The sequence below is a fragment of the Aythya fuligula genome, chromosome 23 (assembly GCF_009819795.1).
Source record: "Aythya fuligula isolate bAytFul2 chromosome 23, bAytFul2.pri, whole genome shotgun sequence".
Taxonomy (NCBI): domain Eukaryota; kingdom Metazoa; phylum Chordata; class Aves; order Anseriformes; family Anatidae; genus Aythya; species Aythya fuligula.
The window spans coordinates 3,410,238-3,436,301 of record NC_045581.1 but is presented as its reverse complement, the minus strand read 5'-3'; the positions used below and the strand labels follow the sequence as shown (position 1 = coordinate 3,436,301).

The following is a 26,064-nucleotide window of genomic DNA, read 5'->3' as shown; positions in this document are numbered from 1 at the left end:
CAGCGAGCATTGGACACGCTGTAGAATAACACTGATAGTGAATGACAGCCAAGACAGGCTGGGTGTGCAGGTGGAATGGCAAGGGAATGGTTTCTGAGCTCCTCTGCAGGGTCACACTGCTGCCACGCACTCTGCTCCGCAAACCCGGACCGCACCAGTCCCGACACGGCCATTTCCAAAGCACAGGCAGGGGGATGCAACCCAGGCAGGGTGCCATCGGGGTGGGCACACCAGGAGGACCCACAGGGGACCAGCCCCAAGGTGCAGGACAGTCCCAGCCCTGCTCGTGAGCCAATTCCCTCTCAGGACACCGGGGGTTCTTCTGCAGGCTGTGGAGAAAGCGGGCATGGAAACGAAAACCTACCTTGACGGATAGCCGAAAGCAGGTCGCTCCTGGCATCGCTAACCGCAGGCAAGGATGATTTGGGCTTGGAGGCGGAGGTGTCCGAGGGTGGAGGTGGTGCTGGGGGCCCATCCAGGCCACTGGAAGACAGCGGTGGGGGGCCAGGGGGTGGTGGTGGTGGTGGGGGAGGCGGCGCGCTGCCGCTGCCCGGCTGAGGGAGCGGAGGTGGGAGCACGCTGGCATATTCGACCGCCGGAGGGGGCGGCGGTGGTGGAGGGGCTGCAAACTCGGGGTGAGGAGGGAAGGAAGGGGGCGAAGGGGGCGGTGGGGTCCCCGGGGACGGGAAACCCATGGGAGGGGGCGGCGGGGGCGTGATCCCCATCGGCGGTGGTGGCGGAGGTGGCGCCGGAGGGGGAGCAAAGCCCGGCCTGGTCCCGGAGGGGGATCCGATGGGAGGAGCTGGCGGCGGGTGACTCGGGCTGACCAGGCTGGATCTTTTGGTCCCTCCAGAACCAGAACCTCTTTGGTTGTCTACAGGATAGCTGTCACAACAGAAGGAGAGAGACAGGAGGCTGTTAGCTCTGCGGCCAGGTCAGACCACACGGTCTCGGTGTTAATGCAGATCCTGGGTGTTCGCTGCAGCCTGGACAAAACCTAACCTCTGGGCTTAACTGCTGCTTCCACGAGACCTCACTCCTTGGGTTTAGTTTTCTTGCAGCGTTTCTTTTGGCCAACACCACGAGGACAAAGGAGAGCTTCTGGGGACTGGCAGGAACGCCATCATCTGTCCCATCTCACCTCCCTGCCAGGGGCCGGGCGTCACACCCGAGCTCCGAGCAGCCTCTTGGCTGAGGAGCTGCAGCACCGCGAGCCACTGCCCCTCCATGCTGAGGTCAGCCTTATGACACATCAAGCAGGGATGTCTACCGTGATAAATCGCACAAGGACTGGTGGGTGTGCCAGCACAGCATATGCTCCAAACACCTGCTAGGAACAGATCTCTGCACTGGATTCCACGGCTCGGAGCTGGAGAGCAGCAACCGCGTCTCAGAGCTCGCCACGGGGACTGGAGAGGAGGACGTGGAGACCCAACGTGCTCTTAAAGAAAACACCGAGTTCCCACTTATGGTGGCTGTGCTGTACCAGAAGACAATTCTACCCAGAAGATATTGTTAACGTCCTGTGTACGGGTAAAGCAAGCCCTAATCCGACATCTCGTTGCACTGTAAGGCAGGAGAGGTTTGGTACGTTTGCCATGAAAATGTCACAATTTTTGGCAGTGCACAGCGCTGATCCATGACAGGCTACTGCAGATCAAACCTCGCTCCCAGGATTCTTTAAAAACAAACCACCAAAACAAAACCAGATAGGAGAAGATCTCCGTGGCTAGGCAGAGATCTAAGCAACCGCACAAGGCAGCTTAAGCTTCATCTGAAAGCTCGTTTCTGCTCTGCCCTAGAGGAACATGCCGCAGAGTGGAGTGCTTGGTCTCTTTGACACATCAGAAGAGCCTTTTCTGCAGCACTGTTGCCTTTGGATAAGATGGAGACAAGCTAACGCAGTCCTGTCTATCAGACATACTGTTACTGCCTTAAAGGAAAAAAAAAGCTACTCTCTTGTTTCAATCCGTGTGTCTCAAGCCACCGATGGACCGTAATTCTCCTCTCCAGAGGTGACTGGAAGTCACCATTTCATCTGGTACAAAGCAGCTGCCCTCAACTTCCACTGGAGTCTCCAGGAAGAAGTCGGCTGGCGTGTTCCGAGTCCTTTAAATTTAACTACATCTACATCTTCAGTGCCCACGTCACGCGTTTGTCAAAAATCACAGGGCAAATGGCAACAAGAAAGAAAAACCACAAGCGAAAGAAGCTGCTCTCTGCAAAGCTCTATCAGGAGCTCGAGTCTGGAACAACTGAACTGGAAAAAAGGGACTGAAGCAAAGCATGCAGCAGAGCCAGACCACTGAGTGGGACCCCAGTCTTTCAGAAGGCCAAACGAGTCTGCTCGAGTTCTCTCCCAAGCCCGTTCTGCCCTCCTGTACAGGACCAACAGTGGCAGCTGGGATTTGCAGAGCTGAGCTGCCACTGTCCCTGCCTGCAGTTGCGCTTCCCCTCCAGACAGGAGCATCCTGGTTCCCATACAACACCCGTTAGGAAGTTATGCTGAACTGTCTCAGCCTGTCTCATGTCATCCTTTTACACCACCTCCTACTCCTCGGTGACAGAAGGGATCCCGTAGGCTTACCTAAATTCCACCGGGGGTGGAGGCAGGCTGTCATCTGGGAACGAAGGAGGTGGTGGCACAATAGAGTCAGTCTGCGGCGGTGGCGGGTAGCAGTTCACGTCCATGCTTTCGTTGGAACCGATGCTGCCGTTCTGATACACCATGTTAGAGGGGTACCTGAGGGAGCAAGGCAAGAGCCGTGTTTAGGAGTGCAGGGTAACATCTAAAGGTCATTTTCCCCCTCGCTTTGCCTCCTGGAAGGGTTACAGCCACGCAGCTGCGCGGCTTTCAACCAGCAGACAGCAGTGATATTAACCACGTAGATGGAGCAACCTGCAAGATTTAGAAATTAGGTTTCCTAGCAGGAATGGCTTTTCACAGCACAGTTGGACCTGCCTTCAGGTGGGACCTTATCAAGCACCACAACAGGATACACAAAACAAAACCTTAGAGCAACATTTAAAAGAAAGAAGTCTATTTCTCAGAGCATCCTACATGAAGAGCCACGTACAGTTTACTCTGCATAATTCTTTGGCTAGATGCTCTCATGTTTATTTACTGCTGCCACGCAGCAGAACAACACATGAGTATATTTTATTGAACAAAAAACCAAATATTTTTCTTAACATTTGATTCTAGGGGAAAAAAAAAACACTTCTGAGTGCATTTTGACCAGCTTGCACTTGATAGACTCCAAGTTACAGCGCCTCTCGTCAGCGACAAAAACTAAGAGGTACTAAAATATATTACAAATTAAGCTTGAGCATAGATTATCAGAAAGCACACCCAACAGCGATGCTGTTAAAAGCAAACATCCAAAGCTGAAATATTGCTGAAGGAAGAGACCAGGCTCACGTTCGAGTTTCAGTGAGCTCGTGGGGTGGGGTGGTGAAACCCCCCAATTCCTGGGGGCTCCAAACCACAAAAGAATTCAAACGCGTGGACGCATGCCCACAAAAAAACAGAGGAGCAAGAAAATGGTGCTGTTGTGCTGCTCGATTCCTCTGCTAGAAACCAAACCTGCTCTCCTATTAAACTAAAAGCAAGTTTTATTTTTAGCTGGAGAGTGTGATTTAAAGAGAGATTTTTCTTATATGAAAGGAAGCTGCAAGGAGCAAGCAGGCGAGAAGTGCATTGTGGGGAAGGCGGGCTGCTTCCAGCCTGCCTGGTGTCAAAAGTTAAATGAATTCCCAAGCCAGCAGAGCTAAAGACAGATCTGCAGCTCAAAATACTTGGCTGGGGACTGCCCCCGCTTCAACTTTGGGGTGTGAAGAGCCATTTGTGAAATGTAACAAAGCAATCACACACTACTACCACGATGCCACCCTGCTCCTCAGCGTCAGGCCCAGAGGCTAGGTGCGATGGGCAGGGCGCTGCGCCGGGCCGGGGAGCCGCAGCTTTCGACACCTCTGTGCCCGCAGGGCAGGCAGCTGAGAGCAGACCTGCTGCTGGAGCTGTTCCTGCCACCTTGTTTCAACCGTGTAGCTCCCTGATTTATTTAGCAAATTTTAAATCAGCAGACGGATTTACTTTGGAGAATCTGATTAGTGGCGGTATCGATCCACGCTGTGTAGCAGATCTGGAGGAGCTGCAGAGCAGGGTGCACTGCATTACAATCAACAACGCCCGCCTGCTCCCCCTCGCTGGGGAGCTGAGCAGAGAGCCCCAGACTTGCTTACCCAGCAGGACCGTGTTTGTCCTTTATCTCAACAAATTCTTGTCCCATTTTCAGCTTCTCCCACTCTTCTTTCCGGGTTTTAATTTTCCGTGGATTCACATTTCCTCGGTTAGGATTCTCCTTTTTCTCTTTCTACGGGAGGAAAGGAAAGGGAGGAGGGATCAAACAAAAGCCTTCTTTTTGCTTTAAACTCACTGGGAACAGGAAGGGATAGGACGGAGACGCAGCAGTTTCAAGAAAATACATTCTCAAAGAGGGCCAGGATTTTTCATTCACTTTCCCGGTTGCTGAAAGCTCCAAAGACCTCCCAAACAAAGGAGACGGAGCGCAGACAGCATCAAAAAAACAGCATCCAGTTTCCTTAGCGCAGTCCAGACATGATGCCATTGTTACACCCTGGCATGACCACCTGGAGGGCAGAGGGAAAGCTCAGCTGCCCCTCATCAATTCAGCTTCTGGCCTCTGCATCAAGACTGCCAAATCTCACCAGCACCTTGCTGGCGTTAAGTGCTTTGGGTGTGCAATGTGGATGCCTGCCCACAAAGAACTGCTCCTTTTCTGTGTTCTGACATGCCCCAGCTCCCTCCTTTGTTATTTTGATTTAGAAGGAGCACGATCTGTTTGGATATTTAATACTTCTGTTGCTCAAAAAGCTAAATAAAGTATGCTCAAACTGAATCTTTTATGGTGTGGGGTTCGGTGTTGGGGAAGAGGGGTCCAAATCCTCTGGCAATCAAATCAGGAGCTCTACCTGGTGCTTTCAGCTCAGATGGTTTTGCTAAGCCTCTTGATTGCCCCTAATTTAACATTATGGCCTGTTTTTGCACTCCTGAAGGGATATTTTCGCCAATCTTTACTCTCCCACAGCAGATTTTTTTACAGCACCTGAAACGACGGTGTTGGGGCAGTGGGATTTGCACCACTTCAATGCTGAACAGACCCCCGTGTGATGTCAGAAGTACCAAAAAGACCGATACAACTTTCTCCCCTACTGACTGCACCAGCGCTATGTTTGAAGACTACAAATTAAGCCATTATAACCATACAAAGAAGGTGGTATTTGGAAAAACAGATTAAGGATATCTTTGTTGTCTTTTTTTAATTAACAGGGATGAAAGTAAACCAGATAAAAACTTCTCTGAATTGATCCCTGAAGAGCTTAAGAGAGCAAACCTGAATTTTGGATAGCAACTTTGGAGTCCATGGTTCATTAACACTTCCCACCTCCTTTCCCACCCTGACATGCTTCTGTTGGCAGAGATCTCCCATTTCCTCACCCTGTGTTTCCGCTTTTCTTTCATAATATCCTTGGTGTCCTGCAGCATTTTCTCTTTCCAAAGGTCAAAGAAATACGAAGGATCCGTGTAGAATTTAAGTGCCTCTTTGCCATCGTCCCTAGAAGAGGGAAGGGAAAAACACACACAAAGAAGGGCCAAGTCACGCGTTTGTTTGAAGCCCAAAGAAAACACAAGTCACAACCCCAGATAATAGTTTAAAAATCTGCAGTGAGAAGGTCAAACACTCCGCTCTCGCCTCCGTCCTCCTTTTCAAAACAAGCAGCAACCCCCCCGCCCCACAGCAGCCACCGCTCGTCCCAGCTCTCCTACTTGCCATCGCTTTCGCCCTCACACCAACTCTCCATTACTCTGGATTTCGGCACCTGCAGAACTCAGCCGCTCTGAACAACCGCCAGGAGAGCAGCAGGTCTCTCACTCCAACTCCCACTTGTTTGTCTTGTATTTTTGGTGTGAAAAAAAGCTCTTCCCAGCCCAGGAACCCTAAATCAGACCGGCAGCGTCCTTGAAACTCATGAGCGCGCGTGCACGCACACACACACTCTCCTACTTTGCAGTGCAGCCGCGTCTGGCAGAAGACAGCTGCCTCCAGCTATCTGTAATTACTTTTTACCTGTTCAAAAGATATTTATGGATGTGGGCTAAGTCTCTGCATTCTGACCCCCTTACTTCTACTTCGTACGAGATGAAAATGGCACGGCAGGACTGCTAAGAACTGGCTGCACAGCCCGCGTAGGTCACACCAGATGTCTCAGGCCAGGCACTGAAGGCCACAGGACGTATCTCCAGACCTACAGGAGTATGCTGCACCCACCTGGGTGAGAGCCACATACAGATGTACGCTCTGCAGTTTGCACTGCGGCTTTCTGGAAAGGAGCCACAGGGCTACAGCGAAGCACAGGAAAAATGCATCATCTGCACAACACCTAGCATGTTTATGCAGTGCCAGCCAAGCCTTGCCCCAAGGCAGTCACAAAAGTGACAGCGGGTAACCAAACGTATAATTTTCGAGCTATGCTCATTTGTACAGCCTCAAAAGCAAAGTTTCACATAATCCCAAGGATGGAGATTTCCTGGTGGACCTCAGTTTGGCAACAATATTTCCCACTGAAGACTGTTAGTGCAATAAAGCATGGGATGGGAGATGACCTCCTCAGCAAATTGGCAGGAAGAGGTACTCTGTAACGGCAGCAGGGCCAAAGGAGGCGTTGCAGCGTTACCTGTATGGGGAGAGAATGTTGAGAGGTGGAGGAGTATTGCAGGTCCCATAGGTTTCAAGGACAGGAACTGGGAGAGAATCTCTGTCGAAGAGCTTCTGGTCCTGAGTAGTGGAGCTTTTGAAGGCCTTCCTGGTGTTGATGCCTTGCAGAGAGACTGTAAGAGAGAGGAGAGAGCAAGTGAAGAACAGCTTGACCCAGGCCAATGACACTGGAGATCAAGTAGCAAACATCTGATTTCAGTTGGAGTTCTTGGCGTGCTTAGCACTTCTTAAGGTCAGGTTCCTTTTCCCACAGATCTCTCGGGAAATCCAGCAAATCTCAGATCATGCCGTGCCAAGATCTGCTGCAGGAACTCTCAAGAGCCGTATCTCTACAGATGTGATTGCAAACCCCTGCACCCAAGCCCCAAGAAGTGCGTGGCTATCAAGCTGCTGAGGAGCAAGTTTCCACGTGGAGACTTGCTAACAACCACGTCTCGACTCAGCCAGAAAGGCTGCCCACACGAGCAGCACGGTGCTTTCTGGGAGGGGAGGAAACAGCCCCTCTTAGCCCAAGAGAAGCCATTCCAACACCAATCACAGCACCGGGCTTATTGTAGGGTCACGAACCAAGCGTGCTGATTCACCGAGGATCTTTACCACGCTTGGTCTGCAAGGACTCTGCTCCACTCCATTACCTTCTTCCTCTTTGGGATCCAGCTGAGTGACTTTGACTTGCAAGCGGTCAACTCTCTCGACTAGAACGCTCACCCGAGAGGCAAAAGTGTTGGCTTGAGTAAACAACTCTCCAAATATGTCTTCTGCAAATTTACCTGCAATATTAAAGCGTCCACGTTACCCCCACGAGCCACAGCCCACATGCAACCTCCCGATTTGTTCTCCCGAAGAAGGAAGGAAGGAAGGAAGAAGAAAGAACCGTACTTTCTTTTCAAGTTTGTCAGCGTTAAGTTTAATACCCAGGAAGACAATGCTCAGTTCCACCAAAACCTGGCGTTTCTAAGGGATCTTTAGGCCATAAAGGAACAATGGAAACACACAGTCAAGTCAGTATTAAAGTGATGAAAAAAAGAGGGGCTGAGAACATTATCCTGGTCTGAATCTGGATGGGTCTGCCGGTCCTTTAAGATCCTCTGCTGTTCTGTTTATTAGACAAGAAAACACAGTTAGGTTTTTATTGCTCTGGAGAATCTCAAAGGCTCCCAGTCTCCAGCAGGCCTGCCTCCAGGGTAACTGGCACGTATTTACAAGCTCAAAGTGCTCTGCAACTAGAGAGCAGACCAAGTCCTTGATCCTACAGCCCGAGCTATAACCACAGACGAAAGCACTGACCCTTTTGTTCCTTCAGGTGGCAGTGTCTGAAAAAATGATGCATTCACGTTTATTCTAAATCAAAAGCAAAGGGGAACTTCTTAAACGGGAATATTCTCTCTGTAACAGCTTGGATTGCCCAGTGGGCCGCGATGACAAACATCATCCATCGTTTGGACGGCGCGAGCGCCCAGGGGCTTGGATCAGGAGCTCGCTGCACCACTTCGAAGCATAACAAAAAGATGTGCCCTGTCCTCGGGAGTTTAAAATCTACACAGAAACAGGAGCTGACCACAGGTAGGCAAACTGAAAGCAAACCCAGAGCCTGCAGTGAGCGCTGTCCTTCTGCTCTGCTCTCAGGCGTAACCTCAAACCGGGAACCCCGAGCGTGCTGAGGACAAGGCTGAGCCGAGCAGACTCGGCACTGGCACCAGACGTCGGCCCGTGGAGCTCCCACTGATGGGAAACATCTCCAGCCACGGCTGCTGGGTACGAGGCTGCTCCCAATAAGCAGCCTGGTTTTGAAGCGCAGCATCAGATGGCCGCCAGTTTGCTCTGGAATCTGTTACTCCTAACGATCCTCGCCGGCATTCAAGGAAGGAGAACCAGTTGGAAGCCCGAGTTGCACAGCAATTCTGGAAAAGCTGCACGTCTGCACCAAGTCACATCACAAAGGCAAGAGCCTCTTCCACATGGCGAGCAAGGGCACCCGCCAAAGCCTCTACAGACACCTTCAACTGCCTGGCTGACACCATCGCCAGCAGAAGCTGTCCATTCTCCTTCCCTTATCAGCGACTCGTTCGCAGTCCCATGCAGCTCTCCTTCCACTGCCAAGCCCAGAGAACAAGCCAGGTTAAAAAAAAAAAAAAAAACAAAAATCAACCTCCTCCAGCCTTCTAGGTGGCAACGCCAGCTCGAAGTGTCTGCAGGAAGCAAATGCTGGAAGTTGACTTCAGCTGAACTCCTTCCCCTCTCCCAGACAACACCGTCTCCGCATATGCTCCATTAACGAGCCCAGCCAGCCTGCCTCAAACTCAGGGGGAGGATTTTATTTCTGGAGACCTAAGGGCCAGCTAGCTCTTGCTGTAGCCAGGTTTCACGAAGCCCAGGCTCTCCCGTTTGACCAGAGGAAGCGAGCGTTTAACCGTAGGATCATTTGACACTCCCCCAGCAACAGCTCGGAAGGGAAAAGTCGTAATTCGGTTCGACCTTAATGAGAACTGAGAAATCGTTTCCAAATTTCGCAAGGAGCTGCAGCAAGCATTAGGGAAAAAATAAGGTCTTTGGTTTGCAAGGCTGAGCAGCCCATTTCAAGCACAAAATAACGCAAACAGCATCGCCTGTGGTGGTTTTGACCCTGGAAGAAGAAGGGGAGGTGTGCATTGCCCTGCCTGTGTAAGCGCAGCGGCACCGCCTCATCAGCCAGGATCTCCCGTTCCGTGTTTCACGTGCAGTTTTAGATGGGGCAAGGCAGAGATTCATTTTTTGGTTTAGTTACTTCGACTGCAAAAGTGCAACTTACAATCAGAATTATCTCTGTCATGCACTGGCAGGAAGACAGACGGCATGATTTAATAGGTCTTTCCATCTTTAGCTTGTGGATTCTATAAAACCACACACAAACGCACAGTCGACTTATACAAAGTGCTACCAGCTGTGATAGTAACGAAGGCTAAACTCACTGGAATATGAAAGTTTGACAAGATTTATGTTTGCATCTTTGTAAAGAGACTGTGGTGCACTAGGCTTGGCTGATTATTCACTTGACAGGGCTGTCACAGCCTACTGAACCTGCTTTACGTTCCTGTAATGCTCACCGTACGAGGAAGGAGCAGATTTCTTCCTCCCAAGCGGGAGAGGGAAGGCAGGGGGGCAGGAGGTTGGTCATCTGGGGGCGAGCGCTCCGCAGCAGCTAGTCTAAATATTGCTTCGTTTCAAATACTGCTGACCCTAGGGAAGCGGGTAGGAGGTGGTGCTCTTCGTTCCTCCCCGCCTGCCTCGTGCCCTCTGTCAGGGAGAAGCACGCCGGTGTCACCGCAGCCACCTCTCCCGAGGGTCCCCCTCCGGTGCTCCCCTCGAGGTACCTGAGATTGGTCCAGCACCATCCCGGGGCAGCTCCCCGGTATAGGAACCGGGCTGCAGTTTGCCTTCCAGAGCTTTGCTGCCTCTGATGAGGCAGAGGCAGGGAAGCTCTGAATATCTGAGGTCTAAATCTGGAGGATCTCGCCAGGGCTCTGCCACACTAACCCCCCGCGTGCCTTTGGACTGGGATTAGCTTGCTCTGCAGCTGAGATTTGCACGGCTTTCCTGCCTCCTTCCTCCTCATTTCACATGCACGAGATGGATTTAACTCACACCCCACAACCGTCTTGGCTACCAGACCTAATAAACGAGCAAGGGTCAGTCGGATACGAGCGGGGAGACTGGCCCTGCCCGCGCAGCGACACGTCTGCAGCCCGACCGAACGCGGTACTGACTGGCAGCAAACACGGGCCCAGATTTTACCAACGGCCCTGGTTTTTCCCTGCTGGCAAGAGGCCGTGCCCAAAGCTCCCCTGCCATGTTCACGCCGCTGCAAAAGCCAAGGGGCTCGCTTTGCAGAGCAAGCAGGAGCGCTCGCAGGCACCGCCGCGCAGCCAAACAATATATTCGTTTGATTATCAAAGGTTTGCTTCAAGGGCAAAGGTGGCTCATCAGAAGCCCGAGCGCTTCGACGGAGGAAAGGAGTCATCCCAGAGAGACCACAATTAACTCTTCTCTCCTCCTATGGCACGTAGGCCCACGTTTTCCCTCTGGCCTTTCCAAGGCTGTCGGTCAGCCCACCGGAGAGCTGAGCTCGGCACGGCTCCAGCCCGCGCCGCCATTTGAGCGAGCAGCCCCGAGCCCCCCACGCTCCGGAGGCAGGGCTTCGCTCAGGCTGGGGACTTTGGGTCTTCCAAGGTAACAACCAGCAGGGGCAAGCAGGCGCCTTCTGCATGGGCGCTTTAATTATCTTTCATTAAAAATAAGACTACTTACACGCTGCAGATTCAACACAGTCAAGCTCCATTTAGTAGCGCGTGCAATTACAGGCACATTCTCCGGCACAAGATCCTGGCTGCTCTGAGAGCCTCCCATTTTACAAGCCTGAGTTGTGCTCCATCCTTCCATCTGCAGCTTCGCCGCAGCCCTTCACACACGCACGCACGCACACACACACACGCCCCCCCCCCCCCCTCCCCATTTTCTTTTTGATGGGGAAGGCAGTGGGACCAGGGAGATGAAATTAGCATCGGATTTCTTTAGGAAAACATTTTAGCATTACCCAGGGAAGGCAGATGGGGGAGAAATAGGAACACAAGAGTAGAAAGGGAGCTAAATAAAGAGCACTAGCGACTCCTGAGGGCAACGCGCAGGCTCGCCATGGTACTCACTCAGGCTGCCCAGCTGTCGAATGACATTTGCCAGGGTGATGTTGGTCATGCATTCCAGCTCGCTTCGAACGCTAGGCAACGTCTGACGGCACAGGTGCCTTGGCTCAATGTTCCTCGTTACTAACGGCATGGTGGACCTGCTTCAGGCACTGTTCTGAAAGATGAAAAACAACCCAAAAAAGAAACAGGAAAGGATTACTCAACCGCAAATTCCAGGCACACCAGAGCCATGGTGTTCGTTTTTCCTGCTCTCAAATGGCTTTATTTATAAGCCTCCTCTCCCCCCCTCCTCCCCACCCTTATAAAACTGGTTCTTCAGACATAAAGATCCTGCTGTTCCACGACTTGCAGTGACAGCGGAGCCCCGCCAGCTCAGGTACAGAGGCAGCGCTGGGATCTACACGCCGTCGCCCACGCGCAAGGTGCTGCTGGCACCGCCGCAGCCGTTGTTCCCTTCCTACCCATCCGCCGCCTCGGAGCAGTCTCCTTCCTCCCGCGCTCACGCACGGCGCCTCAGGTTTGCTTAAAGCGAGAGGATGAAGACGGGAGAGGTTAAAAAAAAAAAAAACAAAAAAACACAACGAAACACAAAACCACACGGCTTCTCGCAGCACGCCGAGGCGGGCACGGTGCCTCCCTCCTGCAGCAGCGCGGCCAGGGCTCTCCTGGAACAACAGGAAGCGCTCGCAGCTGACCAGGAAACTTTCTGGTGGCTGTGCCTTATCCTGCAGGCTGCACCCCTCTTCCCTCGGGAAATCCCCCAGGGCTGAGGTTTACACTGGACCATTGTTTTCGTGCCGGGGCAGCGGAGCGCTGAGGGAGCTGTAATCAGGATGCAGGGCCAGAGCGCGCTCGGAGGAATCAGGATTGATTGTGCCACGGGCAGGCCGAGCTTCCAGGGCTTTCTTAAAAATCAAGGAAACACAAGTGGCAGGAAGTTAAGCTGCAGAAAGTGCTTTTACGTGCCTCGAACCGACAAATCTCCGCTGCCAGGCCCAAATGGGGGAGCTGCAAACATCTCCCGGAGCGTCTGCCTCCACCAGAGGGGGGAAATTTGGGGGAACAAGAGCGAGGAGCGCAGCAAAGCTTCAAAACCCGGCGAAAGCAAAGCCAGCCCGACCTCCTGATTAATTTAGAAGGGGAAAGAATGGCTTTTCTAGGTCAGCAGAGGAGCAGCCCGAGAGGAGCAGCCAGCTCCCATGTGATAGGCATGCTGATCTGCCGGGGCTGGGTGTAAAAATAAAACAGGAAGCGAAGAGCTCGGGGAACATGGCTTCCTGTCACCAGCAGCAAAAAAACCCAGCGCCATAAAAAATCAGCTGTTTGCTCTTGACTTTGAGCCACCCTTTGATAGTCTCCGTGGCAGCTGGCAGCTTATCTTTGAGGTCCAGGAGTCCTTCCTGGATGCTTTTCTATCAGGGTGTTAAGAGGAAGAAGTGGGCATTATCCCTCCTAATTACCTCCCGAGCCAGATTTTGAATTGCTAAATTTGACCCATTAAGGCAGAGGAGTTCAAGAGCTATCTCCCAGACAAACAGCTGGAGGTTGCCATTTCGCAACGCCTCCGAGCAGGGAGGGGGTTTTGTGCGCTCAGCCCCCGCGCCGGGAGAGGGTCCCCGAAATTGCAAAACCTCCCCGAAGAGGGGAGCTTTGCCTCCAAATCCAGAGCAGCAGAGATTCTCCGAGGAGCGAGGTCTGCGTCGCTCTTCGCCGTGCCCAAACGCTGCAGCAGCCCTGGGTAACTGCCGGGATATTTAAAGAACAGGGCGAAATAAGGAAGGACTCTGACCTTCGCTTCGAAACACCCCGGGTTTTATTGATTACAGCCCAAGCCCTACAATCTTTTGCCAGCTTTAGCGCTTTAAGCCAGACAAAGTTTCCCAGCTCCCCCCAGACTGCAGTCTGCACCAACAAGCAGCTCTCATAAACAAGGCAGCATTTGCAGGCTGCCTGCGTCGAGCTTCTCCCCCGTGCTCCTCGGGGCTTGGCCAGGGCAGCACATGCGGTGGGAGCTGCAGAGCCTGGGTGGACACCGAGCCCGGCTGGAAACCTTCCACGGCACAGGACAGATGGGAGGAAAACAGCAAGAGGAAAAAAAATGGCTCTGTGAGGGGGAGAGATGTGAGCTTGCAGTGAGCAAGGGAAAAATTACGCAGATGATGCTAGGTATGGCAGGTCAGAGGGGAGCAGGTAGCACAAATCGCTGCACGTATGGGGTAAAAAAGGGCAGAAAAATGGAGAAATGCCCCCAGAATCCACAACCCCACACCAGCCTGGGTACGTTGTCTGCACCTTTCCTCTCCCAAAGCCTTTCCCTTAAGCCTGTTTTGCAACCAAACGCGAGGAGCAGCGCTGCCGGCTGCTTTTTTGCGAGGGCACTGCCCGACTCCAGCAGGAATTTGCACCGGTGCAAGACAGCCAGCAGCGAGAAGGGCTGAGAAAAACCCTCCCTTTATAGCCTAGCTCGTGCTGCCAGCCACCCCCACCCTCCCGGCACAGCCTGCCACACTCTGCAGCATCCAGAGTTTCGCCCTTGTGATGGCTCCGACGGCGCCGCCTCTTCCCAAGGCAACGGGGACGGCTCCAACGGGGACGGCTCCAACGGGGACGGCTCCGCGGCCCCACTGCTGTTCCTAACCCCAAACGAGGGCTGGCGAGGCAGCACGAGGAGATGTGAACCCTGCACAGCACAGGAAGGATGGGATGGGTAATGGATGAACAGCCAGACTCCGCAGTGAGGGGTTTAAAGCAAAATTTCCTCTTCCTTGCGGAAAAGGACAAGGAAGTTTGAGGTTTCAGGTGGTTTTGCAGCAAGCAGGTAGGAAATCTGGGACCTCCAGAGCCTGGTGCCAACAGCAGCAAGGAACAAAAAAAGCAGTCAATGCCCCCAGAAGGCGGCACTTCCCCGTTAGACCTCATTTTTCCCCATCAGTCTTTGGCGGGTAGGTACAGAGATAACAGCTAATGGGCTCCTGTAAAACCTTCATGCCTCATGAGTAGGTGGGACAGAGATTAATAGGCTGGATTGGAAAATGAGCAGTGTGTTTTGAAAGCAGGAGGGGCCGAAAATAAAGTGCAGAAGGGACAACAGACGAGAACGGAGGGAGAAGGAGGAAGCAAAACACCGAAGCCAGCACAAGAGGCACGGCTGGGGGCAGGGAAGGGCCACACGAAGTGAAACGAGGAAGGGCCAGGCCTAAAAAAGCTTTCCAGGAGGCTCTTGCTTTTATTCTTTAAAAGAGTCATTAAGAAAGTGATTGACAGCACGCTACCAGCAAGGGCCATCCAGAGATGCTTTACTTTCAGCAGTCAGGGCAGAACAGCACAGCAGTTTTCCACCCCAGCTCGCCAGAGTGGTCATCAGGCATTAGTCACTGTCACGTAACCACCGCAGCCCATATATTAGGGCTAAATCCTACCATTCAGAAGCAATTTAAATGAATCGCGAGGCCAAAAAAAAAAAAAAATCCTTATCTTTTGGGCAAAGATAAGCATTTCCACTCGCTTATTAATGCCCGAGATTAGATTTGTTTCGGTGCTGGAGTCTGGGGCGCGGGCGCTGCTTATTAGACACGGCGAGGGAGGCGCTCGGCGGGCACGGAGCAGCCCCGCTGCCGGGGGGAGGAGAGGGGAAACTGCCTGCAACAGATTTCTGGGGAATTTGGGGAAAAAAGGCAGCACACTGAAACCCAGTGTAGCTGTGTGAGGGAAGAGTTGAGCGATCCTTGCTGGCTGCTGGTCGGGAGAGCTGTTGGGAAAGGCGCTGGTGCTGCTCGTGCGCCAGATCCACGAGTGCTGCTGCATCGATCCACGTCCAAAACGCTCGTCCTCCTACCCGCCCTGCTTCACACCTTCTTCGAAACAAGCAGCAAGGGGCTTTTAGAGGTTCACTCACAGTTTGCTCTCCCCCACTGGGAGCAGAAGCTCCCTACCTGCTCGGGGCGAGCACTGCTCCTGCAGCCTCCAAGTCACGGCTTGAACGGAGCAAGGCTCCGCGCCGTGGTAGGACGGTGGTGACTAAAAGCCAAACCATCCGCAGAGCCCAGCTTCGCCCCGTGGCTCTTTTCCCTTCCCTCGCCTCCCCGCAGCTGCACGCCGCCCCACCTCCAGCCGGGCATTGCCAGAATTCCTCAGAATTTCCCCTCTCCCAAAACGCTTACGCAGGCGTTGCTCAGCCCCGGCCCGCTCCGCGCCGGCCCGGAAAGTTTGCTGAGGACGACAAAAGCCTTGCCTGCTGCTCTGCGATTCCTCGTGCTCTTCCAGCCACGGCTGGCACCTCGTTTTCGGGATCCATCGTCCTCCCCAGCAGCTCCCGGGCCGGCTCACCGCCTGCTGGGACCCCTCGTGTTTCTCCAGCAGAGCAGGATTCGTGCGCGGGGCTCCTTCACGCGGCTCCCTCCACGACGAGCTCTCACCTTAACGCCTCGCTCACCGATTTTTGAGTGGGTTCCGAGTTCAGCAATTATTTCTGTAAATGCTCTTGCGGTGCTGGAGGACAAGCGTGGCGCAACACGGGCCAGTAAAGGGGGAAAAAAAAAAAACCCGCAGCGTGCAATTTTTGCCTTCTCTAATCCAGCACTTCGAGCAAAGCCCGAGGTAAATTTAAGACGAGCCTGCTGCTCCCAGATTCCTGATCAGCAAGTCATTGACTGCTCTCCGCGTGAGCCCTGCTGGAGCAGATCACACAGGAATCCCAGCTCTGGATGAGAATCAAGTACAATTGGTTCGTTTCAAGCGAGGGCTGCCAGTCTATAAACCCCTCGCGCACAAAGCTGCGCCTTATTGACTATTTTTAATAAATAGGGCTGGCACAGGGAAATTGGGCGATTGTTCCCGACAATAAAGGAGACAGACTTTGATTACGAGCATTGAGAAGCAACGCGGGGACGTTTTCGGATGGAGGAGTTGCTTTCCTACGCGGGTTCTGTCAAAAGCAAACAGCAACTCGCAGCAAACGCTGCCGAACGAGTGGTTTGGAGAGGGGCAGCGAGGAGCACCGGGGGTCTGGGGGGGGGTTTGTAGGGCAGGCAGGGAGCCCAGGCAGTGCTGCAAGGTGAGCCGGGGGTGTGCGAGGCACACAAAGGGCTGTAAATAACAGGCGGGGAGATCTGGCGAGGTTTTTCTCGCCGGTGTTTGAGCGGGGAGCACAGCGTTAGTGGGAGTCACCTGGGTAATTCCCCGCTCGATGCGCCGCGCCACCTCTCGGATCGGGGACCATCTGCAAATAAATCTGCACCCCGGCGGTGCCGTCATCTGTCACCGTGTCTGCTGCGGCACAAAGCACCCAGGGAGGACACGGCACGGTTTTGGGGAAGGGGAGGGAAAACCCAGCCGGGTTTTGGAGCACCTCGGGGTGACCGAATCGCCCTGAGCGGCAAGCCCCAAATCCTCTGCCTGGCCACAGCCTCGGAGCCCGAGCCTCGGGCTGAGCAGCCTTTAGGAGCACCCGCCGGGGGATTAGACACACCAGCAGGTTTGGGAATGAGGGAGGAAGGAGATAATCAGATCTGAAATTCCCATCAGTATGAAATGAGACTTAACTCAGTAGCTTGCCAACGCAGACTGACTGTTCTTTCTAATGTCTGTGACAACTCTGCTTCAAATTTCAAGCTTCTCTCAGCAGTAACTACTCCCCCATGTAGCTGTAATGGCCAGAAAGAGACCGGCTTTTATGTAACCCCAAAAGACTAGCAGAAAGGGAAGCAGCAGCCACACACACACACAGAGAAGTGGAAAAAAAAAAAAAAAATATTCAGCAGAAGGCTCTGCTGAGCGCTCAGGGCTATATCCGAGCGCACAATGCAGCCACAGAGAAGTGGGATGCAGCAATCAGGAATGCTACAGTCACACACTCGGAGAGAGACCTAGCAATCAGTGCTGCATCCGAGCAATAGGGAGGGAAATTATAGAGCAAACTGCCATGCGATGCCACAAACTACTCCAATCCCGCCAGCTGTAACAAGTATTCATTCCCAAAAACGCGTCACGGGCTCATCTGTCATTAAGAGCCCAGCCTGCCAGCAGCTGAGCAGGAGTCAGCAGCGCTGGGCAGCTGCGGGGCTGCTGCCTTTCACGGGGCTCTGCTCTCCCCATCAGCCACGGGGGAGCTGCACGGGTAAATCCCCGTGCACGGGGGGGAAAAGAGCTGCCCACGTCTCCTCCCGGGTGCTGAGAGGGCTCGGCTCTGCCCCACCACCGCACGAAGCTTTCCTGGAGCAGCATCTCCCAAAAAAAAACCAGGCTGTCTCCTAGAGGAGAGCACGGGCAGCCCCCCGAAGCACCCCTCTGTGTATTACCAACCCACTGTGACCACCAAGTCCAGAATTAGGGTGACACGACCCTAATGTGTGTCGGCTACGGCGTGGGGCAGGGGCAGAGCCTCCACCGCGCCGTCCCACCGCAGCAGGAAGCATTGTGCAGTCCTTGAGACATCAAGCAGCCAGCCTGCTCGCTTCCCAGAGCAAAAATACCCTTTTTTTCTTTTTTTTTTCCAGTCCTCTGGCTCAGAAAAATGCAAAAGAAGCTCGGCAAGCCATTTTCTGCATTTTTTTTTGTCTGGCTCATGCATTATCATCATCATTTACTGCCCTCGAGGGGATTGCACAGGTGTGAGGGAAAATTTGGCTCTTCCTTTTAAACTTTTGTTATCAGCTTTCCCGAAGATGATCTTGCTGCAGTAAACGCCAGCCTGTTCTCCTGGAGAGGGACGAGCTCGAAGCTGCTGGCAGGAACCAGGCCGGGGGTGGAAGGCTGGGGGTGCCTCTGCTGGGGAACAAACAGATCCTCCGAGCTTCTGCTGAGCGCAAACGGCGCCAGCAGTTTGACCTAGCCTTTTTTTTTTTTTTTATTCCTAAAACACACCATTGCCCTAATTAATGTTTTCATTCATTTAGCTGAAAAACAAGTTAAACAAAGAGGGTCACCTGGTGTTCCTATCAGCGCCTGGCGAGGATGCAGGCAGAACAAACGCGCTGAAATAAAAACTCTGGAAGAGCTGTGACAAGAGAAAGGCAGTTTAGTTCAATTAAAGAGAGCTGTCACAGAGATTTGATTCCCAGAATACGGAACTATTGATTAAACAGGAATTAAAGCTCGGAAACAGAAAGGTTTCAAGGTCTTTGCTGGGAGGATATCCATCAGGAGAGAGACAGCGCTCCTCCAGCGCTCGAGGAGCTCGGGCTTTGTTGCCTCCTAGGAAACAGGAGAGCAAAAGGAGCAGAATGCTTCCCCAGAAACCCACGCCTCATTTTGGCAGGGGTGCAAGGTCAGGGCCAACACAGACCAACACCAAAAGCTCCACAGCAGGTAACTTTGGTTTACCGAGGCACAGAAAGCCCCAGCAGGCTCTCGGATATTCCAGGAGCGTGGGGCAGAGGCATGGCCAGGGGGCAGGCTCGTGGCCAGCCACAGGAGGTCCCCAACAAGAGCACCCGCTAAAACGGGGTGGCCCCAAAACCACGTCCTTAAAGGTCGAGGCCGCGAAGCCATGAAGCTTTCTGGGGCAGAAGTGGCTTTGTTTCCATCCTGGCACAGGCAGGAGCACTGGTAAGACTCAGATCCCATTTCCCGAGGCTCGGAGGCTGCGCTGGCACCGCACTGAGCTGGAAGGGCCGCGGGTGGGTGCCCCCGGCAGGGCTCCCAGCAGCTCCATTTTGAGGTAGCGCAGGTAGGCTCCAGGCCACCTTCTGCAAATGGTGCGCGGCTGCTAAAGCAAACACGGCCCCAGAGCTCCTTCCCGGGCTGAATTACTGCTAACGAGGAGAGCGTGTGAGCACGGCTGCCTCCTCGCCTCCCCACCAGCCTCCTCGGGCAGCGGGAGGAGAGGCTGGAGCCCGGTGGCTCTCACAAAGCGCCGGGTGCAAAGCAGCACACTCGCCTTCGAGGGCAATTAGCACAGAAAGAGAGGGTGTGGGTTGTGTTTTTTTTTTTTTTTTTCCCCTAAACGACTTATTCCCCAAGCCTGAACGTATTTTAAGCTTCCTCTGCAGCAGATCAACTCCGCGGCGTTTGCAGCTAAGCTCAGCCCCCTCTCCTTTAACACGCGCTAAACTATTTTGATTAATGAAAGAAGGAACAAACCCGTTCCAAGTGTTTTCTGTGCAGCCCAACTGCTCTTTCGGTTTCAACTCACGCCTAGATAATTATATCACAGCTCCGAGTGCCCCCACCCTTCTGCTGCACTTGGGGAATACTGCAAAGATAAGTCTTTTCTTAATTATTAAATGTAAATAGCTCATTAAATATAATCCAATTACTTTAATTGTAAGAAAAAGGAAGTAATTACAATATGTACATGTATTCTTGCCTGAACAGTTTTAAATATCTTAAATGAATCTTCGCAGCATTAATATTTTAAGTTAACCTTTGACATGAGAGGGGAAGAAAAAGAAAAGCAGACAGTGACTCCCTGATATTTTCCAGAAGTGTTTTATCTGCTGGGATTTGTCACCAAAAAAAAAAAAAAGAGAGGACAGCCTTGAGCATCTAAATTAAAGTGGTTTATAAACAGTGTCTCCATAAAGTCAAAATAACACATGGGTTTTCTATTGTGGGAGGCAAAAAAAATGTTATATATGGTGCCACATTAGGACCCTTAATAGGCTTTTTGGATGTCAGGAGCGGAGAAAGGGCAACGGAGGCGCTCCTGAAACGGGGCAGACCCGGCAAGCCCCCAAGCACCAGGAGCCCCCATATCCTGGTGGCTTTTCTGAGCCATTCTTTGCTCTTGTCCTGGGCTGGCCGTGCCCGAGGGCGAGGAGAAGGGGCCCTGCCCCACTTTGGGGGCTCCCCAATCCTCCCTCACCTGCCTGCAGACGCGGGGGCTGCTCTTTGTGCGCGCCCGGGCACGGCGCGTGATCCCGGGCTGCCGCTGGGGATTTGCAGGCAGAGCTGCGGGGAGCCGGGAGCAGCAGCAGCCTTCTGGTTTCGCTCAGCACAATGACAAGCCCCGCGCTCACTTTCTCCACCGGCGCAGCCAGAGGCACCGAAGAACCTTCCAGGCAGGCCCCAGCGGTTCCGCCAGGCCCCCTGGTCTGACAGGGGAGGTCGAGTTGCAGTTTGGATGCGGTGACAGACGCCTGCGTAATCTCCTTGGGACGGCCAAAATAATAATATTAAAAAAAAAAAAAACAATTTTTTTTTTCCAACTGGCGGCTCCATGTTGCACGTTCCCAGCCCAGCGGTGATCTCACCTTCTGTAATCTGCGAGCACCGGGCTCTGTATCACCCCGAAGTGTTTCGGAGGGGCTGAAAGCATCGCGTTACTGCACCGACCTCTTCGGAAGCAGAGCTCAAGGCCCTGGTTGGGATGCTGCAGAAGCAAGTCCTCCCACCAGAGCTGACCACAAGGGCTACAGATAAGCTGCTTTATGGAAACCTCTCGTGTCAAGCCGGCCCCTAAATGCAACCTCCTCGACACAAGGCTGAATTCTTGAGCGACCACGAGGCTATTTTGTACGAGCTAACGACACGTGCCTCTACCAGAGCCTCCGAAGGGGAAGCGGCCGCTTGTTTCGTGCTGCCCTAGACCGAAGGGAAAGGTTTTGCACAAGCTGTGTTTACAGCCACACGCCTTCCCCCAGCGCAGGATCGGCTCGGCAGCTGCTGGTATTGAAAGAACAGGATCTGGGTGTGTGCACTTTTTTTTTCTTTTTTTTTTTTTTTGCAGCTGCAAGGCCCGAAGCCGAAGTGTGAGCTTTTTCTTACCGTGCACAAAAGCTGGGTGCCTGAAAGGGAACTCGCTTCCGCTCTGGCAAGCACTCAACCAACTCTTTGCCGGGCTAAGGGGTGGTCGGGGAACTTTCACCCAGCCATTCAGCCCGGGCTGCCGTTCCCCCTCCCTCCCAATTAAATCCCATTTCTTGCACTCCATGCATGAAGCGCGGCCCCGCCGACACACCAGGTATTGTGGCTGCTGGCCCCGCTCTCAATGCCACTTCAAGCCTCGCGTCGCTCATTCTTTGGGTGACAGAAAGGACTTCTGCTGCACGGGGACTCGGAGCGAGACTCTCACGAGTAGGAAAAGGGCGTCCGGTGAAAAGAGGAAATGAGAAATTAAAACCACACTCCATCTTATTAGCGGTAATACCCCCGGGTCAACCAAGTGCTCTGCAAAACGCCCTGGCATGGGAACGGTTCAGGCAGGGCTCACTGCGACGTGCTGAGTGACACCAGCCCCTTCGGCTGCTACAGGAAAAAAATATCAGAGATCATCAGCAGCTACTCCAAACGCCCAGCTGGGATGGGCCACGGCTGGAGCCATCACCTCATGTGCTGCAGGAGGATAAACTTACAAGACTGGGCTGGGAGGAGCGTTCCCCCTCCTCCTTTTCTGACTGAAACGTTTTTTCCTCTCTCCTCTCTCTCTCTCTCTAGGGATTTCCAGCATCTTATAAGCGAAGCCTCTCTGAAGTACCGCAAAGTGGCATTGCTCATCATTTCGGTAATGATAGTAAATAAGCTCCAGTATTTTGTTGATCCTTTTCCTTTTGCTTTACAAACAAAAGGTCAGAGTCATTAGCCCAGTTTTACGAGCAGGGAGAAACGAAGGCCTGGAAGAAGCACACGGCTCCGTAACATCACAGGGAACGCCAGCGACTGAACAGGAGGCGAGACCTGAACAACACCGAGGACGGCCAGGCTCAGCCATCCAGCCCCCAGACATCCCCCATCCACGGGTGCCAGGTATCAGGTGCTGAAAGGAGAGCCCCAAAACACAACAAGCAAGAAGCAATGATTCTCCCTGCTGTCCTTTCCCACGGTGCAGCAATCTTCTGGGCCTTCGGACCACGCTGCAACAAACACCATCACTGGAAGCTGGGGATTTCATTTCCAAGAACAGGTCTCATCGGTTTCTGAGCGCACCCGAACAGCTGGCACCTGTGAAATCCTGGGGCAGGGATCCCACGGCCCACGTTCAGTATGCACTGGGTGAAGAGACACTTCCTCCTCTCGCCCCCTTTGCTTTATAATTGGGTTTTAAGCTCAAATCCACGTGTGGGAAGAGGGCCTTGGCTTCAGAAAGCAGTCGGTCAAAGCAACCCATCACCAGCCGTACTGAACGAGCGCCTTCCGAGGTGATCCGACGGCATCACGTGGCACAAGGGAAGATCTCAGTTCCTCCTGATGCCTTCCCAGCAGAAAGCAACGTGGTGAACTCCTGGCTGGGGGCTGGTTTCCAGCAGCAGTAAGGAGCTACGTTCAGTGCAGGGCTCTTGCTGCGCTCTCCGTCCCTGTCCCCAGAGCACAGCAGCCCCGTTCCTGTGCAGAACTGAAACCTTCCAGACAGGTCAGCGGCGATCTCAGAGCAGTGGCACAGTGACAGCCTCCCATGCAGAGATTTGGGCCTTCAAGAGCAAATGTCAGACGCTGCTGATGCACAGGAGTCCCCCATCTTCCTCTCCCACCATAACAGCACCCCTCACAGCTCACTTCTCCCAAATCCCACTCCACGAGACGACAGAGAAGGTGCCACAAGAACAGAGCAGGTCGCTGCAGACCCCATTTTGGGGACCCCAACGGAGACCCCTGCTCCTTCACCACCTCTCCAGCAAATCTCCCAGCAGAGGCACACGTGAAATCCGCCTGTGCTCCTCCTCTTCTGCAGGAGCCCAATGCCAGGAGGCTTCCCACTAGCTCAGGAATTAAGGCAGGATCTCGAGGAGCCGTTTCTCAGGTGAAGGCGAGCTTTGGACCGAGGCTGCGCCGAGCGCTTTGCGCTGCTTGCTCAACAGCACGACGTGGAAGTTCACGCTTCGACCCTGCTGGGGAGGGACCTCCCCCTGCTGCCTCCCGGGATGGGAAAAAAAAGCCCTACCTACCCGAAAACCACGATTCAGGATCAGCCCCGAGGCTGCTGACCTCCTGCAGCAGCTCCTGCCTGCTTCAGGAGCTGATGGGCCGCCCCGGCAGCGAGCCTCCCCTCCTCAAAAAGGAGGCACGCAGCCCTTTTATTGCACCGAGTTGCAAAAATACGAAGGAAGTCAATGTCAGCGAGGTGGTTCTGCTCCGAGCAGGCGTTTGCCTAATGCCCAGCAGCCACTTTCACACGGGGTTTAAAGCCGGCGTTTATAAACACCAAAAATATTCCAATAAACGTTAATCCGTGGTAAGCGAGGGCCTGATCTCGCCAATATTTAGCCCTGTGCAGCAAGAAGGAAGGCGCAGCACAAACACACAACTGCCTCCTACAGCCCCCGGCAGCAGCGAGCACGGCCACGCCACCTCTGCTGGGAGAGGAGCAGAGTTTTGCTCTCCTGAGTTTCGTTCAGCACAGGGAAAGCATCATTTCTTCACTTCTGCTTCACCTCCTGAGCACCGTGAGGTGCAGAAGTGACAGCGAGGAGCAGGCTGAGCCCCAAATGGCCACACCGGGCCCCGTCCCGGCTGCTGAAACCCCTGGGAGTGGGTTTGGGCTGCGTGTTTCTGCCTGGTGCCCCCAGCCCCTCTTGGATGAGGGCACAGGAACACGCCAGCACTCACCAACCGTCGCCGCTCCCTCCTTTTCCTGGTTTGCCCAAGTCGTGCAGCACACACAGCTGAAGGGAAAAGCCTCACTTGCAAAATTATTCAGCATCAGAGTCCAGAAAGCCTACCAAAACAAACTACCTGCGCGGATTAAAGCGTGGATTTACACTTGAGATCTTCCTCATTGTGGCCTGACAAAGGAAACTGGCCTGATTTTGTGGGCAGGGTGATCCCAACCCCCTTTGTTCTCCCATCACCATCAAAATAAAAAAAATAAATAAAAAAAAAAGAGATTGATTTCCCAGCGTAACTCCGTGCATATGAGGCAATCTCTGAAGTTTTAACCCCTCCGCCCACGCCGCGCGATTATCTAAGCTTTGTGAATGAAATCAACTTTTCCTAGGCCAGCCCCGAAGAATGAGATACATTCAAGGCATGCTGAGAAACTGGGTTGGCAGTTATCACGGAGGTTGTGTTATTTGTTATGAATCACTGCTCGCAAATGCCTCCTGAATTGCAGCTGAAAAATGCCCCGCTCGGCGCGTTGCTCACCAGGAAACCAGGCCAGGGCTGCGGCCCCAAGCCCCCCCAGCCCCTTTTTCACTTCACTAAACCACGTTTCAGGGAGGGTTTGCACAAAATAAAGTGGCTAGGAGCACACCACATCGCTTTTTTTCCTCCTCTTCATCCTCCTGCCGAGCCCACCCCCAGCATAGCTTCGGAAAACCAGAGCTGGAAGGATTTGTTAGGAATGCAGAGCAGGCAGAACCCAAAAGGGGAAATCTGGGCGAGAGCAGGCACTTTGCTGCCATACCTCCGATTCTGTGGGGCTGGGAAGGGACAAATTAAGCAGGGGTCCTGCTAATGTCACCCCACAGCAGCTCCCAAAACCCCAAGGAGCCTCTGCAGCTATGAGGAGGAAGACTCTGACAAGCAGGAGTCAGCACGGGTTCGGTTGGTTTAAAAAATAAAAAAAAAATAAAAATAAAAAAAAAGACTGGAATTTGGGACATTTACTTTTTGAACTTGTTACAAGGTATAAAAAAAAAATTGTTTATTTTTTAAAGCAGCGCAAATATGCGGTGCGGGGAGAAGTTTACATTCGGGTGGCTGCTGGAGGCTAACCTCGTACAACCCCTGCTTGGGACGGGCAGCGAGGAGAGCTGCTCCTCGGCCGAGCAGAGCGAGGCTTCTCCCCACGCAGAAATTGCTCATTTTTAGGCAAAGCTCCTGGGTTTGAGCCCTGCAGCCACCAACCGGCCCCGGGACAGCGTCACCAACCGCAGCTCCACCAAAGATGAGAACGAGCTGGGCCTCTGCAGCTTAGAACAAGCTCTCCCATTCAAACTTTCAGGAACAGCACTCAAAAAATAATAAAAAAAGGCTTAAAGCTGAAGTGCCTGCCCTGCTCCACCCGGCTTCCTGGACGGAGCTTGTCCTTGGCTGTGACAGGGAGCAGATTTTCAAAGTCACCCCATCCCCACTCCGCGTTTCCAGCGGGTTTGTTTTTAACCAAGCTTTGGAACGAGCTCCGGGTCGGTTCCCCCGACAAAAACCCCGCTCAAGGTCAACGAGAGGCGAAGCCGGCCGAAAAGTGTCGCAAGGCAGCGCTCGGGCAGCTCTGCGGGTGCTTAAACCGGGGGGGGAAACACAACAATTCCCCTTCCTCATGTGACCGAGCGCTTCCCACCGAGTCACGCTCTGCATCAGCCCTGCCGCTGGGAAACTCACGCGCCCGCCGCTGCTCCCCAACCTCCCCATCCTAGGGAAGGACACACAGGAGCGGGGGTTGCTGGTGGATTAATAAATTCCAGCCTCATGTGGAGCAGGTGTACGTAATGCCAGTTTTTTTTGTTGTTATCAGTATTATTTCGGGCCCGCAGCGCTGCCAGCCCCTCGTGCAGACCCGCCAGGGCTCTGCCCTGCGTGAACTCCTGCACCTCTGCTGCTGCCGAAAGCAGAACCTAACACCAAACGTGAAACTTCTGGCGAGGAAATAAAAAAAAAAATCCTACCCGAGGACGCTCTTTGAGGTCAAATCATCGCCAGGAGGGAGGAGCTGCCATCTCTCACCTCCCTCCAAAGGGCATCGACGCGTATCCCAAAGGAGCAACCCCAAC

The 26,064-nt window shown here is 53.4% G+C and overlaps 1 protein-coding gene across 1 annotated transcript in view; it reads right to left on the bottom strand.

Moving 5' to 3' along the window:
• The window catches only part of WASF2 (WASP family member 2), a 28,273-nt gene that overhangs the window by 713 nt on the left and 1,496 nt on the right, over positions 1–26,064 (bottom strand). Inside the window, exons 2-8 of the mRNA XM_032202312.1 lie at positions 11,480–11,633; positions 7,436–7,570; positions 6,760–6,913; positions 5,522–5,639; positions 4,246–4,376; positions 2,588–2,743; positions 365–885 (exon numbers count right to left, since the gene is read on the bottom strand). Coding sequence (XP_032058203.1) covers positions 365–885; positions 2,588–2,743; positions 4,246–4,376; positions 5,522–5,639; positions 6,760–6,913; positions 7,436–7,570; positions 11,480–11,609 — 1,345 coding nt within the window. The 5' untranslated portion in view covers positions 11,610–11,633. The remainder of the gene's footprint in view (positions 1–364; positions 886–2,587; positions 2,744–4,245; positions 4,377–5,521; positions 5,640–6,759; positions 6,914–7,435; positions 7,571–11,479; positions 11,634–26,064) is intronic.